This window comes from Mus caroli, unplaced genomic scaffold (genome assembly GCF_978045245.1).
Source record: "Mus caroli unplaced genomic scaffold, Mus_caroli_1 scaffold_10, whole genome shotgun sequence".
Taxonomy (NCBI): domain Eukaryota; kingdom Metazoa; phylum Chordata; class Mammalia; order Rodentia; family Muridae; genus Mus; species Mus caroli.
Genome location: NW_028227265.1, coordinates 69,338,837 through 69,356,437, shown reverse-complemented (window position 1 = coordinate 69,356,437; position 17,601 = coordinate 69,338,837). Strand labels below are relative to the sequence as shown.

At 40.5% G+C, this 17,601-nt stretch overlaps 1 protein-coding gene across 2 annotated transcripts in view; it reads left to right on the top strand.

The window, feature by feature from the left end:
• Aadat (aminoadipate aminotransferase) overlaps positions 1-15,654 on the top strand; it is a 33,372-nt gene extending 17,718 nt beyond the window's left edge. For both annotated transcript variants that reach the window (XM_021169733.3, XM_021169732.3), the window contains 8 exons: positions 287-352; positions 2,581-2,663; positions 3,111-3,207; positions 5,495-5,556; positions 6,670-6,734; positions 10,192-10,298; positions 13,626-13,727; positions 15,326-15,654. In XM_021169733.3, coding sequence (XP_021025392.1) covers positions 287-352; positions 2,581-2,663; positions 3,111-3,207; positions 5,495-5,556; positions 6,670-6,734; positions 10,192-10,298; positions 13,626-13,727; positions 15,326-15,367 — 624 coding nt within the window. In that variant the 3' untranslated portion in view covers positions 15,368-15,654. The remainder of the gene's footprint in view (positions 1-286; positions 353-2,580; positions 2,664-3,110; positions 3,208-5,494; positions 5,557-6,669; positions 6,735-10,191; positions 10,299-13,625; positions 13,728-15,325) is intronic.
• The last annotated feature ends 1,947 nt before the right edge of the window (positions 15,655-17,601 follow it).

Sequence of the window (17,601 nt, the reverse complement as noted above, 5' to 3'; positions counted from 1 at the left end):
GTTGACATAAGACTAGTCAGCAAGTGATAGTATCACTTGCCTTCAGATGTCACCACTATAAAATTGGACAATATTTAGTCACCCAACCAATTTGTTCAATTCCATCTTCCATGGGAAAAAAGAACCTTTAGTATCTCGTTCGTAGCCACCCTCAATGTTTGGGATAACAGGAACTCACTAGTTCATGAAGGAATAAATGAATAAATAAGAACCCAGAACTGCAATTCCTAATAATCTTCATTTTAAACAGCTCTTAAGAAATAAATACATTGCTTTAACCTTTCAGCTTGCAAGAAAATATGATTTCCTCATAATAGAAGATGACCCTTACTATTTTCTTCAGTTCAGCAAGGTATGTGATGCTGTGGGCTTACACCGCTGTCAACAGATCATTTGTTGTGAGTTATTAGTTGCATTGGATGCTGACCTGGCTTGAGTCAAAGCTTTCTGCTCTCATGGAGAACTTAGATAAATATTGAGCTCTCTCTAGTTTTTTCAGTCTTCCTGTTTTCCCAGTTTTCTTTTTTTGTATAAATGCTTGGTCTAGAAATTACTTTTAGGATCTCTAGTTCTCTGAAACGTGCATTTAGAAAAGCAGAACCAATCAGGCTGCTGGTGCTGAACTCCAAATCCTAAGTCATAATGCCTCAGACGTCAAAGGGGGAACACGGCATGGGTCTCATCTTGTATGTGAACTTCAGCCTAGTAATGGTAATTGACTAGAATGAGGGCTAAGGGGACTGAGGTGGTGTTCAGGCTGAAGGAGAAGTAGCACTGTGCTCACTCAGTACTCTGCACAGATAGAGAAAGCACGGCAGCCACAGAGTCACATCCTTGTCAGGTGCTCTGGACCTTCTCTGGAGGATTGTGAGTTTCTAAAGTTCTCCTCGATATATGTGTGTTGAATAATTAAAAAAAAAAAAAAAAACGCTTGTTCCTTTTCCCAGCATTGCACTCTTGGCTGGACCCCTCCCCTCTCTGGGATCTGAAGTGGCTCCCTCAGCCCCTCATAGCTAGCTTCGCCAAGCCTCCATCCGTCCTGGCCACCCTCTTTCTCCTTTTGGCCACCCTCTTTCTCCTTTTTCCCACCGTAGTGCCTTGGATGGAAAACATCAGACAGTTTTATTATTTTTAAAACTAGCCAGATAACTCAATGGTAGGGTGAAGACTTTTGTGCTCTAATCTTACCAACTAGCTCCCTCCATCTTCCTTGGCCTCCACTTGGCAGAGGGCTACGAACTCTAGGAGCCCCAAGACCTACATGTCTGTTGCTTCTTCCTCCCTCCAAAACCTGGTCTGAAAACATTTTTTTCTGCATCCCTTCTCTTCCTCTTGGGGCACAGAAGTTCCACCTTTTTCCTTGCGCCCAGCAATTGGTTTTGCCTCCTTTATTGACACAGTCTAGAACCAGTTAGGGGATCAACACCTCCCTCTACATATGTGTATGCAACATTTCCTGATAATCACTTTCTAGCAGGCCATAGCACTAGTGCATGCCCTCAGGACTCTAGACATCCATCCTGAAAGTAGATTTCCATCCACTGAGAAGACACAAAACATGCTGCTTTGCTGCATAGTTTTGCAAAGCATGATTTGCCCTGCCCTCCCACCCTGAGTGTGACCATGAACCCCTTTCGAACTTGACCTTACATTTGAAGAAAATCTTAATGTCCATTTGCATCATTAACTAAATTTCTCACCTGCATTCACATCAGTTTTTAATCTTTCTAGTTAATTCCAAGGATCAACCCAAAATAGTGCTGGTCATCTTGAAAGAACTTTTCATCTTACCTGAAATTATGTCTGCAGTGTAGGGGGTTGGTCTGGTGCGACTTGTATTTAAATGCTAAATACTGGCTTCCAACATCTGGTTGCCCTTCCCACGAGCAGATCCTCACATACACCAAGTGATGTTATGTAAACCTAGCTTCTCGATTTAACTGGTTAATAAAAGGCTAGAAGCTGCGAGTGGGCAGCAGAGGGAGAAAGGTGGCACTTGAAGAGCAAGAGAGGGGTCTCAGGAAAAACCAAAGGGAGAAGAAGAAAGGGCACCGAGAGTGGAGGAGACCTCCATTCGAAGAGTTGGACCATGTGCATTGGCCAGGAAAAATAACAAGTAACAAGGGACATATGGCTGGGAAATAAATTAGAATAGCTCCAAACCTGCCTAATCAAGGCTTCTGGCTTGCAAATAAAGTACCTGGATTGTGTGTCTTTTATATGGGCTAGCTAGAATTTATAATTCCTTTACACTCCTACGTCTTTCCTCTGAATGTAAAATAATATTAAATTTCAATCCCAGGGAGGCAAAGAAGGCCTGTTTGAAGTTTCTCCAAATTCAGTAATGTCATCCTGAGCAAATAATGAAACCTTTGTGGGCATATTTAGCAAAGAAACCCCAAGGTCAGGAAGACACTAGTAAAAGAACACAGGCTTCACAGGTCTTATAGCCTAGACAAGGGTAAGATGTAACTGCTGTATGTGCCCAGTCTGTGCCTGTTTGCCCTCGTCCATGCTATGCAACGTAACCTTATAGTGATCAGCGTTTGCAAACCAACAGTGGTTTTCTTCCTCTTTCAGCCTTGGGAGCCAACTTTTCTCTCCATGGATGTTGATGGAAGAGTTATCAGAGCTGACACCTTTTCAAAAACCCTCTCCTCAGGGTAAGGCTTGTGTCTCAAACTCAATGCCAGCCTCAAAGCTTTTAGTTCAAGGAATTCTCCTCTTATAAAAAGCTTGTATTCTACTTGCCTGTAAATCCATTTAATCACTAATAGGCATGTGGGTATTTCACTCTCTTTATTATTTTCCAGTGTTCAAAGATGTTTGGCTATTATTCTAAGTTGTAGGAAGAGGATGAATATTCTGGAAGCTTAAGTTAGAATACTATGTTTAGACAGTCTTAATGATATTTGCATTGTTTTTTATCATATATACTTAAATTTAATTTTTTTTTCTTTTTAAGTAAGAAGTAAGTACTTTGATTAGAATTTGTAAGACATCAAGATATCATTGCCCCCGAGCCATCTCTCTTCTGGTGGAATCAGCAAAGCTATTGACATTAGTTGTTTATGCAGGGTTGGAATAACACCTTTTCTCTGTCTGCATAGGTTGAGAGTAGGGTTTATGACTGGCCCTAAGACCTTGATAGAGAATATTGTTCTCCACACACAAGTCGCATCAGTACATGCCTGTACTCTCTCACAGGTAAGTACAATTAAGGATTTTTTTTTTCTTAGCAAAATCAGTAAGCAAATATGATTAGCTTAACCTGACAGGGAAGAAAAATCAAATGCTCAATCTCCATTTCTGAGACAGAATTAGATCAACATCTGCAGAGGCTTAATCTAAGGAACAAATGAGAAATCATTTAAGCTAGTGTCTTGATATTGCCTGTCCAGAGTCCTTACGAATCAGAGTGTATCATCTGGGTCTCAGGCAGAATACTAAAGGTCAGTCAATTAATAAACATTTTTTAATAAAAGGGTAGAGCTAAACAAAATAGAACTGGATTTGATGAAGTAACTCAAATTTCATTGTGTTGTGTAAGACCCCAACTCAATGTGTTTCTTAGACCCCTAGAAATGAAGCCCAGCATGGAGTCCTTTGTTCTTTCGCCTTCAGCCTGAGAGATGAGCTGTAATTCACCATCCCCATTTTTACGACATTTACTCAGCTTCCCCATTCTTTGTGGTCTTATCATCCTCTCACTTTACAGTTTATTCTTTAAAAACCCTCTGCTGCCACTGCTGGGGTTCGATCTCCTCTGCCCCTGTGTGGGTGACGAGCTCGGCCTCAGCATGCTGATTCTGGAATAAACCTCATGCGATGTTGCATCAAGAACGGTTTCTCTCAAGTTATTGGGGCATCGGCTCATCCCGGGACTTGAGCAAGGGTCTCCCCAAAATGGGGGTCTTTCAGTTGGAATTTATAGTGATGTGAAGAAATCGGGCTTTTTAGTGTCTTCTGGCCCCTGTTCCTCAGCTGCTCCTTAAGCCATTCATCATTAAGCATTTTAATTAAAGTGAAGTTTAGTATGGAGATTGAGTGGATTTCCTCACAAGCTTTGGAAAGTATTGAATTTCGACATGATTGTGATCTTGAGCTTTAGATCCTGTGTATGTGCTTGCATGTGTTCATGCATGTGTGTAAGTGTGGAGGTGGGTGAGCATCCATGTGTGCACATGTGTGTACAGATCCCAGGTCAGCTTCACACGTCTTCTTTACTGGCTTTCCATGTTATGTTGGGGGATAGCCTCTCATTGAACCTGGAGCTTACCTATTTAATTAGACTGGCTGTGTGAGCGAGCCCTTGGATCCTCCTGTGACTACCTCCTCAGTGCTGGGATGGCAGGTTCCTGCTACCATGCCTGGCTTTTAAACTGGATAATCTGAATTGGGTCCTTTCATGAGCACTGCAAGCTCTTTACCTACTGAACCATATCCTCAGCCATCAAAATGAAAAGTTTATATCTCAAGGATGCTTGTTTTATATTGCACAGTCTATAAAGTGTAGATGTCTAGTATATAACCAAATAAGGAACTTTTCCCCATATTTTTAGGTCTTGTCAGCAAAATTTTGTTACATCATTTAGAGCTCCACCATATTAAATAAAAAATTATCTCCACATTTAATATGGAATATACCTGTCATAAACATCTTGAGGCCTAAGTCTATAACTTAGTGGTTCAGTACACGCTTAGCAGTGATTTGGTCTTAGGTTTGATCCCTCACACCAACAAAAAGGAAAGAAAAACAAATATTATGTATGTTCTCAAATTTACAGAGGCATTATACTCCAGTAGTCATTATCGTGGATCTGGAGCTGGAAAATCTGTCTTGGAATCCAAGTTCTATGATCAGTTCCTTGAGATAAAGAAAATTCACCTTTGTGTTTCAGTATCTTTATCAGTAGAGCAGAACTAACATCCCTTAAGGTTCAGGTAGATATATCTGTTAATATGTTATATATAGTAGAACCTGGCATATAAGAAAGCTTTGCATTCAAGGAGGCTTTTTGCTTACTTTGTTTGACTGACTGATTGATTTTGTGTGTGTGTGTGTGTGTGTGTGTGTGTGTGTGTGTGTGTGTGTGTGAACGAGGCCAGAGGTCAGCATCAAGTGTTTTGTTGTAAGACAACAAAACAAACCTGCACCTGCAGCCCCTGAACCTGCAGCCTGCTTGCCCCAGACCCCTGACCTCCATCACTGAAGTTATAAATGCAGAGCATCTCTGCTCAGCTTCTTGCAAAAATGCCTGGGTGTGAACTCAGGCCCTCAGGCTTATGCAGAAAGCACTTTAGTACCTGAGCCTGCCTACCATTGTCATTCTGGTTTTTAATTAAAGTTTACTGAAGTCACCAATACGACCTAGACTCCTTGTTGGTCTTCCTGTGTGTTTACATATAAGCAAAACCAAACTTCTGTGTTTACAAAGTACATACTCAGTTTTGAGAATGAACCATGACATTACTTCTCTTCTGTTTCTTTCAGCTCATGATACTACAGCTTCTACACCAATGGGGAGAAGAGGGTTTCCTGGCTCATATTGACAGGTAGTGAGTCAGATGTTAAAATTTTTGTGAGCAAAAAAGGGGCCCAGAACATAGAAGACAAACCATCCAGAATACTGATTTATTTATTATTCTTCCTTCCCTTTTAAAGATATATATTTTTTAGTTTGTGTGTATGGGTGTTTGCCTGTACATATATCTGTGTACTACACACCTCGTGCCTGTGGGGGCCAGGAGACATTGGTCTCCTGGAGCCAGAGGTAACAGACTATTATAAACTAGCTGTGAGGTGATTATAAGCTGCTGTGTACATGCTGAAACCCTGGTCCTCTGGAATAGTAACAACTGTTCTTAGCCCCTGAGGCATCTCTGTATCCCCTTTATTCCTTCTTCAATGTCCAAAAATCACAAACGAAATGGGCATTTTATTTTACTTGCTTTTCACATAGAAAGTCTTCTCAGTAGCATTCAAGGTACAACCTGACCTCTTGTCCCCCAACTCCCACCCCAGACACCACAGTGAACCAAGTTCCCGAGGTTAGAGTTCACTGTTTTAGCTGAAAAGCTAAACAAACAAACAAGTTATTTGATAATCAGCCAAGGACACAGGGGATGGGAAGTGATTCAAGTAGGAATGACTGAAAGCACACTTTGTTGGTATAATGAGACCAATCCTGAATCATTTTTGTTATGTAAATGTGGTGTTTCAAGGGCCACTTATAAGCATGCAGTAATAGGGTCACCTCTTCCCCAGATCAGTGACTCAGCATTCCAGTGCAGTTCCCTCTGACCTCAAGTGTTCTCCTAACCCTAAAAATAACAGTTCCTTATGTCAACTAAACATAAGGGTCTGCCATGCTACTTCTGCTACATGTAAAAATTCCATATTTTACGTAGAAATAAACTCTGCTACATTTATTTTTAGACCTTGATTTCTCTATAGTAAAGGGGAAAAGGTTCTTTTGTTTTTTGTTTTTTAAGTTTTGCAGCACACACCTTAAAGCAATCAACGCAGTATTCTTCCATGAAGCACTTAAAGCAAAAAAAAAAACGAATTCTTACAGAATTCCAAAGCTGGAGTTCTGAGCTTTTCTTGTGTCTCTGGTCAGTGTTCTGGACAAAACGATCCTGACTCTTGCCATTGCCTTCTTATAGAACTATTGATTTCTACAAGAACCAGAGGGATTCCATATTGGCAGCTGCAGACAAGTGGTTACGTGGTAAGTGGGGAGCATGTGATGTTCATATAAACAATGGCATCTCTAGAGCTGATGACAGATAGCGTGTGGTCAGTCCTGGTGTGGAGAGAAGGCAGTGTAAGCACGTTCTGGCCGAGCAAAGGTTGCCCTATGATGGTCTCACAAGAGCCTCATTGTCAACCCTTGAGTTCTATCATCTCTACCATCTGCCACAAGATGTTTTTTCTTTAAGACAGGGTCTCATATAACCCAGGCTGGCCTTGAACTTCTGATCCTCTTGCCCCCATTTGCAACATGCTGAAATTGCAGATTTGTGCTACCACATCTACTTTAGAGGTATTGGCAATGAAACCTGGGTCCCAGGAACTCAAAGCAAATACTCTATCAAACAGAGCTGTAGTGTCAACCCCAGATTTTGTGGTTCTAAGAAAAAAACTCGGTCAAAAAATTAACCAGCAATACTACCTGCGGCAATATTTCCTGAATAAAACCCATCTTCAAAAACTTTCAGCAATTATTATTAGTGTTATGAAATATAATGTGGTGTGTGGGGGTACCTGGTGAGCCCATGCCAAGTTGCCCCCTGAGAAACCATGCCACTCTGTAACCAATCTGGTATAAAGGAGGTTTATTTGGGGGAAAGGAGAGGAATGACAGCCTGGATAAGGGGTAGGAGCAAAATAAGGGAGACAGAGAAGGACAGATAGAAGAACAGAAAGGAACAGATAGACACCATCCAGGAGCATGTGGGAACAGGGAGAGAGAAAGAATGAGAACTGGAGTATCCAGCAGTCCTTTTATATGTCTCACTTGGCGGCAGCAGGTAATGGCTGCAGCTGATGATGTATGTCATTACTAGGTCCCTGGGAGGGACCTAGACAAATCGCCTGTATGCTAAGGACAGTTGTTTCAAATTTTTGCTCCCAAAATAGTCTGCTTATAACTAAAAATGAATTTAATCAAGTAGTATAGTATTGTAAGGGTCAGAAAATCGATGAAGGAAGACCCCAGACTCAGATAATATGCAAAAACAAAGAGCAATTATTCTGCAGAAACAGCCAGCATGGGGGGGGGAGGGGGCGGTGTCAACCATTCTCCAAAATTGCTACCCCAGACAAAGGTATGCAGGCCTTCTTATAGGGAACTGGGGAAAATGTCTAGAAGGATCAGATAATCTAAAATTTCATTGGTGGATGCTAGGGGATGCTATTTCACAGCTGATCAGTTGTCTTCATTCCTATGCCATGATGTTCAATCATGTGTGATCAGTGGTCTGCATTCTTATGTCACGAATGTTCAACACTGTGATGAAATAGGGCATCCCAGTACTGATGGCCCATTCTGAGATAAGATATTTCCCCATCTTTGTGGTTATCTCCAGGCTGCTCTTTGGGAGAGGGTTTTATGATATTGCTCTGGATTTTATGGTCTGATTCTGATAGAACTAGTGGGGAAACCCCCACCCAATTCCCGATTTGGCGTGCACCCAAAAAATCACGAAGGACCATCTCTTGATGTAATTACATGAGGACGTTTAATGACAGAGCTCCGGACCTACATGCATCCCACACAGGAGATAGAAAGATAGGAGATCCCATGAGGCTAGAAAGCTAGGGGTTTTTATGGGGTAAGGGGCTTAAGGGTGTGGAATTCAGCATAGCGACACACTATTGGCTTATTCAAACATTAACAGAAAGATTACAGGGCATCAGGACATTGTTCCTGTGGGCTGGGGGCTTATCTTTGTTCACATATCAACCAGTTGATGTATAACTTTACCTGGTTTCAAGGGGCAGTAGACAGAGGGGAGGTTCCGGCCAGGTGGTGTTGACCCAGACAAGATAGCCCTGCTTGTACAATCAAGCTGTTCTTAGGAATGTCTTAACAACAGCCCTATCTGTTCTGCATTGTTCTCAGCCCCAGGCCAGGGGCTCATAGACAACTCTTTTACATGAATCACAGGATACAAAATCTCATTTTTTTTCAATTCTAGAGCTGGTGTCTTATGACCTAGTTTCTGGGTCTGTTCCTGAAGCTGGTGCTTCACTGCCTTTTTTTTTTTTAAATCAGGCTTGGTCCTCAAAATAGAGACAAATGGGGTCTTTAAATGGAGACTAATGGGGTTTATATTGTCCTTTCAGTATAATTTAAGATTCTTAAATTCATTAAAAACCTTTACCTGATACATATGCAGCTAGAGACACGAGTTTGGGGGGGAGGGAGTACTGGTTAGTTCATATTGTTGTTCCACCTATAGGGTTGCAGACCCCTTTAGCTCCTTGAGTACTTTCTTTAGCTCCTCCATTGGGGGCCTTCTGATCCATCCGATAGCTGACTGTGAGCATCCACTTCTGTGTTTGCTAGGCCCTGGCATAGGCTCACAAGAGACAGCTATATCAGGGTCCTTTCAGCAAAATCTTGCTAGTGTGTGCAATAGTGTCAGTGTTTGGAGGCTGATAAAACCATCCAGTGGGAAAAAGACAGCATTTTCAACAAATGGTGCTGGCACAACTGGCGGTTATCATGTAGAAGAATGCGAATTGATCCATTCCTATCTCCTTGTACTAAGGTCAAATCTAAGTGGATCAATAAACTCCACATAAAACCAGAGACAGTGAAACTTATAGAGGAGAAAGTGGGGAAAAGCCTCGAAGATATGGGCACAGGGGAAAAATTGCTGAGTAGAACAGCAATGGCTTACACTGTAAGATCGAGAATCGACAAATGGGACCTCATAAAATTGCAAAGCTTCTGTAAGGCAAAAGACACCGTCAATAAGACAAAAAGGCCACCAACAGATTGGGAAAGGATCTTTACCTATCCTAAATCAGATAGGGGACTAATATCCAATATATATAAAGAACTCAAGAAGGTGGACTCCAGAAAATCAAATAACCCCATTAAAAAATGGGGCTCAGAGCTAAACAAAGAATTGTTCCCACTTCTAAGAATGATTGAAGTATCCTATCCACATTTTGGTCTTCCTTCTTCTTGAGTTTCATGTGTTTTGCGAATTGTGTCTTGGGTATTCTGAGCTTCTGGGCTAATATCCACTTATCAGCTAGTGCATATTATGTGTGTTCTTTTGTGATTGGGTTGCCTGACTCAGGATGATATCCTCCAGATCCATCCATTTGCCTAAGAATTTCATAAATTCATTTTTTAATAGCTGTGTAGTACTCCATTGAGTAAACCAAACAACAACAACAAAAAGCATTTCTCTTAAAGGCTGGTGAGGAAGTGACACTTACATATCTTGCTGGCCTGGCACTGGCTCAAATGAACAATTCAGAACATATTTGTGGATTGTTCCAACACTGGGAACATCAATTTGGGGGTGTCATCAAATCATATTTTTGAGATGTTTCCACTGAAACAAACTCTGTAAAAGTGCTTATACATAATCACTGTGCCTGTGTTGTGGAACTGTAAATCATCAGAGACATGCCTAGAGTGTGCTATCTTCTTTTCTTTGTAGGCTTGGCAGAGTGGCATGTTCCCAAAGCTGGCATGTTTCTATGGATTAAAGTTAAGGGAATCTCCGATACAAAACAACTGATTGAAGAAAAGGCTATTGAAAGAGAGGTAAAAATGGGAAGAGGGTGGACAAGATGGTCAAAAGAAAAATCCATACTATTTCTTTGATTAAAATTAAGAGATATTTTTGTGGCCCAGCCACTTGCCTTGTTGGAATATGTTGAGTATATTGTCTCATCATTAAAATTATAATAAATTTTGAAGTTCAGTTCAGATGGGCAAAATTAATGGAAATGATCATGCAGGTCAGTGACTGGGTTGGTGTCCCAGTTCAGACATCCTCCTTGGGTTGATTTCATAGTCACTCTTTACCACATATGTAGCTCTGGGTCTCTTACCCACCCCTGTGATTTATTGATCAATAAAGACAGCAAGAACCCTTTCCTGGGCCAGTAAGAGGGCCTGGCAGGAAAGTAGTGCTGTGCTAAGCCTGGCGTGACCTAAATTCTGTATTGGAATTCATATAAAGATGCAGGAGCAGAGTGATTCCACAGACTTGTCTGGGCACCACAGCATGCACAGTGGAGCCTGTGCACACACAAATATTCACTTATGCACAAACTCTAAGAATCTCACCCCATCAGGTTGCTATAATGATTAAATGGCATGTGCAAACTAACGCCTGGCCTTTTGATGTGTGCACAGTAAATGTGTAGGAGGCAGTCACCCTTAGTACTTGATAGAGAAATACTATATTTTGTTATTTTAAAAAATAGCAAAAATGAAATCCTCCATCATTTTATTGCTCAAGTTTATGAACACTTGTGCTGTGTTTTCTAAAAAAGTTTACACATATTCCAGCTTCTCCCCCCCCCAGCCCCCCACCCCGCCCATACTGAAATCATAAGTTTTCTTAGTGTTGTGCTTTATAAAAAGGAGCCAAGGATATGTATGATAGAGTCAGGTATGGTGAGATGGGAGGGGTGCCTTGGCAGGTCTATGATGAGCCATCCCTTCTCCCTGAGGTACCAGCATTCAAGGGACATAGTATAGAAGAGAGTTTATGTTTACATAGGGCATGGGAAGGGGAATTGAGAAGGGAGTAGAAACAGAGAAAGAGAGAGGGGGAGGGAAAGAAAGAGGGAGGGAGGCAGAAGGGGGGAGGCCAGCAACATGTAGAGAGAGGGGGAGGAGGAAGGAAGGGGGAAGTGGACAGAGGGAGAAAGGGGTCAGGGAGAGAAGAGAGTCAAAAAGAGAAGGGGCAGAGAGATCTAGGAGGTACCAAACAGCCCATTTTATAGCAAGCCAGGTCTACCTAGCTGTTACCAGGTAACTGTTGGGTGGAGCCAGAACAAATGCTAACACTTAGCTTTCACTTGCAGGCACAGAGTAAACGCAAAACTCTAAATGAAATTTTCTGTGTAGCTTTTCAGTTGAAATTGAACTCTCCCTTCTTCCCCATTAATTCCCTTATGTCCATGAGGTATCTCTGCAAGAGCTGAAATCTGTTTCCAGAATCACTGTTGTCTAGATAGAAACTCTAAAAGAAGAGAGTGACTTGACAGTGGCAAGATACCATACAGGTACATAAGAAACAAGTCCATCCATGGATACATCTTCAGAAAGACTGCCCAGGCAAGGATTATCTATCCTTTGACCATTTGAGAGAGCAGGACTCATGTTTTGCTCATTCTACTTATCTGAGTTTCTACACACAATAGGTACTTAATCCATGCACACATATAGCTTATTTCATTTAACTTGATCATTTAATTTGATCTTTTCTTCAGTTTGATTTTTTTCTGTCAATGACATCATTATTAATAACTTTTGGTAAGTAACTGTTTGAATGCACCCATGAGCCATGTGATAAGAATGGAGACAGATAATAGTGTCCACTTTTTCCCCCAAACTCTGCAACTCTGCATCTATTATGTGTGTGTGTGTAACCTATTCTAAATAGTCCCCAGTTACATCACCAATGCTTTACCCCAGGTTTTGACAACATCCTCCCTCTCTTACAGGCCCTTGCTTCTAGTCTATCTCAAAATGTTTCCTCTATATTGGGAAAAAATGATGACCTTCACATTTTAGAAATCAGGATAGTGAAACTCATCTTTTGCCTGAACTCTTCTATGTAGAATGCCCCATATCACTTCAGTCTAAACTCATCTTGGTTTAGGTAGGAGCACCCAGATTTATAGACTGCAACAACAACCAATTAATGTTTCCGAGGAACCCTGGCAATTGCTATATAAAATACAAAGTCTGAATCTTAAGACATAAAACGGTGTAATTTATTTCTGACTTGCCTAAAAATTAAAACCTTAGGTCCTTCCATCTTTGGCCTCCAGTCTTAATGAGTATTCTAAGATTGCTACAAAGTAGAAAGAGCTTATACCCATTGGTTAAGATTTACTAATGTCACCCATATAACTTCAAGAAGGCTATCGGTACCAGGAGGGCAGAGTGTATGCCTAGAATGTCTGATGTCCTGGGTCAACCCTAGTGTGTACTTGAGGATGGAAAGAAGGGGTAGAGACAGAAGGGAGGAAGAGAGGGAACACGGAGTGGAGATGGAGTGACAGGAAAGGGAGTAAAGTCTATGTCTATGGCGGAGTGAGTGTCTGGTCACTCAGCTCTTACTACCAACATGGTCATAAAATGAGCCGTGGGGGCTGGTGAGATGGCTCAGTGGGTAAGAGTACCCGACTGCTCTTCCGAAGGTCCGGAGTTCAAATCCCAGCAACCACATGGTGGCTCACAACCATCCGTTAATGAGATCTGACTCCCTCTTCTGGAGTATCTGAAGACAGCTACAGTGTACTTACATATAAATAAATAAATCTTAAAAAATAAAATAAAATATAGCTGATCTCAAAACCGCACCTTAGCACACTTACTAACTTCTACTTTATGGGTTAAACATTTGTAACCTTTCTGTTTCTTTAAATGTATCCTTTTCTTCCCATCCCAGGGCCTTTACATTTTAAGGTTTCTCCCTAAAATACTGTTTCCTACTCTTTGTTAGGCCAGCATCTAATTGTCATTAGAAATCTCAGTGTTTGCACTCATATTAGTTTGGAGCTAGGTTAGTCACTTATTTGTATCTTACTATTTCTCACTAACCTATCTTTTATACATTTAAGTTTAAATTCTGGTATCTTCTCATTTTTATGCATTCTTTATACTTGGAGAAGAAATAGCATTGTCATATTGATGGTAAATATTGTTACTATTTCTACATACTCAGGTTTGTCTAGAGCATGCCATGTGTATTTTTATATGATATTTTTATTTTCTATTGTGACTTCTTAGTTGATTAGTAGCTTTTAACCTTGAAATACTCCTCCCACAGTAATACTAGATCTTCCTAAATTTTCTTTTAGCTTTTCTTCAGTGGTGTAATCACTTATTTTCGACAACCTCTCACAGGTCTTATTTGTTCCTGGAAATGGTTTCTTCATTGATGGTTCAGCTCCTACCTCCTTCTTCAGAGCATCCTTCTCTCTGGCTACTCCAGCACAGATGGATACAGTGAGTATCCTCGTCCAACCTCCTTCTTCAGAGCATCTTTCTCTCTGGCTACTCCAGTATAGATGGATACTGTGAGTATCCTCCTCCTACCTACTTCTTCAGAGCATCCTTCTCTCTGGCTACTCCAGCACAGATGGATACAGTGAGTATCCTCCAAGCCACACAGCCTGCTAGTTCTGATGTTGATGTGTGGGTTTTCCTAAGTTAGAAATGATTTGGTTTCTTCTTACGCTTCTAGAAGAGGCTTTGGTGCATCAATCACGAGATTAATAAACACCTCCTTTTCTCTTTGTTGCTTGGCAGTTGGGGGCAAATGAGACTAAACTGGAGATAAAGTTTGTTGTCTTTGTAAGTGACTGGTCAGAACTCACTGAACAGTTCTGGGGCATTCTCAACATGTTCTAGGGCAAAACTTTCTGTTTCCTTCATGGACTCACATAAATGAATAATAAAATCATAAGCCATTGGTCCGTTTCCCTGAAGAAAAATGCTGTAACAAGGATTAAAAATATTCTAAGAACTGTGTGCAGAGAAATCTAAAAGAAATCTACTGACCAAGCACCACTGATTTTTGATTTTCAGAAGTGTGTGTGTGTGTGTGTGTGTGTGTGTGTGTGTGTATGTATGTTTTGTGATCTTTGGGAGGTTTCAGAAGGCCAAACAGTTCCATGTGAGGTTTATTGAGGGGAGGGCCAGGTGGCAGTGGAAAGAGAAGGGGGGGGGAAGAGAGAAGTTGGCGGGGGGGGCGGGCTTTCTTTATATATGGATGGAGACAGAGTTACAGGTAAAGGTTGGGGGTGAGCCAGGTGGATTCTGGGAATATGGTGGCTGTTGCCCTGGCAACAGGTGTGCAGGTCACACCTATGTGATATCACAGGTTTCAGAACTCCTGAGACCAATAAGTATGCTGGGAACAGGCTCCCCGAGTATCCTCACTTTAATACAGAAAGTGTGTGTACATGTACTGAGGACAGGCTCCCTATGTGTCTCCCTTTTGTTCAGGTGCGTGTGTGTGTGTGTGTGTGTGTGTGTGTGTGTGTGTGTGTGTGTATGTGTGTATGTGCATGCGAGTACACTGAGGACAGACTCCTTGTGTGTCTTTTCTTTGCTTGTTTCTCATGCTACTAATATGCTGTCCATAGCACAGTCTGCTTTTATATGAAAATTTTTTTCTTTTTATTATATATTTTCTTCATTTACATTTCAAATGCTATCCCAAAAGTCCCCTATACTCTCCCCCCACCCTGATCCCAAACCCTTTAAGCAGTCCAAACTATATAAGTTTGCAGATGAGAGAATATATATCAATATTCTGTGTTTTTATATAAACACAAAATATTTATACTGTGAACAAAATAGAAAATTATTCATGAAAGTTCTAATGAAAGCACAATCTGGAAATGTGTAAGCTTGGTGTATACTGTCTACTTCAGTGACTCTAGAGGGTGTTCTACCAAGGTAAAGCTGTTTTCAAACTTACCATTTACTGTGTCATCCCAGCTTCAGGTAGAGATTGTATTTAAATCTCTAGACTTACAGTAGAGGTTTTTCAAAGTAGCATCCTAATTTCATCATTTCTTACCTCTTTTCTGTTTTAGGCCTTCCAGAGATTGGCCCAACTGATAAAAGAGTCTTTATGAAGAAATCAAACTCAGCATTGGACTCATAATTTTTAAATAAATTACTTCTGTACTTTGCTGAAGAAATGGTTGTTGCTGTTTGGCTGACAGGATGGATCCAGGTTGTGAAACATCTGTTGCAATTTCGCTGAACCACTTTAAAGTCCCCTTAAATCCATCACATTGCCAAATAGCTTTCTGATCTACTTTTGCCCTTTGATTAATTTGCAACTGAAAAAACATTAAATTTTATTGTAAAGAGCTCTATAGCTGCTTTATAATATCCAATAAATTTTTCTCAAAACTAACATATTATACTGAATTATTTACAAATTGCAAGAAAATTAGTTAAAATGGCCTATAATATGCAGGGTTTTTCTATTTGAAGGAAATTTCATGAACCTTCAGTGCAAAATTTGCTATAACTTGACAGTCATAAGTTACTTTGTTGCCTTCCATGATGTCACAGAGTCTCTTTGAAATTAAAATTCTGAAGTCAAGGATACCAACAAGAATCATAAATATTAATTCTAAGTAAGGAGAACAAAAATATGATCTTAGGAAGCTTTACTTGTGTTTTCATCGGGGTGCACAATTCACAGAAGCACAATTTATAGAAATTTTATAGCTGACTCCTCGTGCAGCCATTCAGATTTCACAGTTTACTCCTCTAGTTGGTAAGGCCTGGGATAATGGAGCCAATAAACAATACAAAGCAAAGTCTCATGCAACAGCCCACTTTATTCAGAGCATCAGACAATTGTACTCTGAGGATTAAGAAGACTCACATGAGTAAATTATATAACCACAAGGGCAAACTGTGCATGACAGGCAAGCCACACTAGGCAAAAAACATGTTTTTTCATAAATACATATAAACAAATAACAGTAACCAGCTGTAATGGATAAACTGAAGTACACTCATCTCTATCTGATAAATCTGGGAGGGGCATAGAAGCATACTCCAAGAACTATTTTGTGTTTTGTTGTTGCTGCTGTTGTTGTTTTTTAGAAACTGAGGTCACAAGACTCTTGTCCTATTTTCTTGGCTTTTTCTCATAAGCATTCTGAATTCTCCTCATATGATTTCATTCTTGGACCATGTTCCAAAATCTCCGTCCTTTTTTATTTTTAGTAGTAGGATATTCAGAGATTTGATTTGAGATATTGTTGATAAATCTAATTGTCATTTGACACATGGCTATCCTATCAGCAAGCAAATTATAAGTGTAAGGAGTAATATTAGAACAGTGAAACCACTGTAAAAGCATTCTGCCATCAAGAACAAGGATCCAAACTATGTCCAGTACTATTTGGTTACATTATTAAATTGATCAGAAAAATCTAGAGAATAACTTGAAAAAAGGCCCAATTAGTAGTTCTAATACCTTGTAAAACATAAACCCATATAAACACAAATGTAATGATGCTCTACGCAAATGGGAAATTAAAATTCCAACGAAAAAGCAGACTCAGGCTCATCTTCAGATGAATGAATGAGTCTATCATGACTCCAAGGTCCTCCATAAGCCCCAAGTCATTAGTAATGATAACAGGCTCTGGATCCATCTAATCTACAATCTGAAGTAAAGAAGGATGGGGAACATAAGACCAATGCACGTGTTCAGAGGCCATCACCACAGATGCACAGGTCACAGCCACTAGCATCGCCGGCCAAAGATTCTCATGTGACATGGGGCTCTCTGTGCTTCATAGAATAACTTCTCCCTTGGTGCATAGTGGTATATAACTTGACCCCAGGTGGACAGACTTGACTTCTGATGATATGGTTGATATCTTTTTTTGCCCTTTAGCTAGAGGATTGCTATCTTTCTGGTGATGCCTGCTGTCTTCTCACCCTCCACCTTTGTCCTTGATGAGCCAGGGCTGAAGAAGTCAAAAAGGAATCCATAATGTTTTGAGGGATCCATCTGCAATTCCAAATGCATACTCCTTCCCAATTTTCTTCTGGGGAAGTAAAAATGGGGCGGCTTAATGCATCGGCTTGCATTAACCCTAGTGTACATTGATATGAACAATAAACAAAGGATGTGTGTGGGTTTAACCAAATGTTGTATTTAAGTGTTTTTGAATTAGCCATAATAGATTAATTAAAACATCCCGTTCTACCTGTTGGGCTGAAGGGAAAAGAAGTATTATTAGATTGGAGAATATCTGGACCATGCATTCCTTCTGTAACATTAGATGGGCCTTCCTCTTGTGATATAATACCTATAGGAGGCACATTTGTGTGT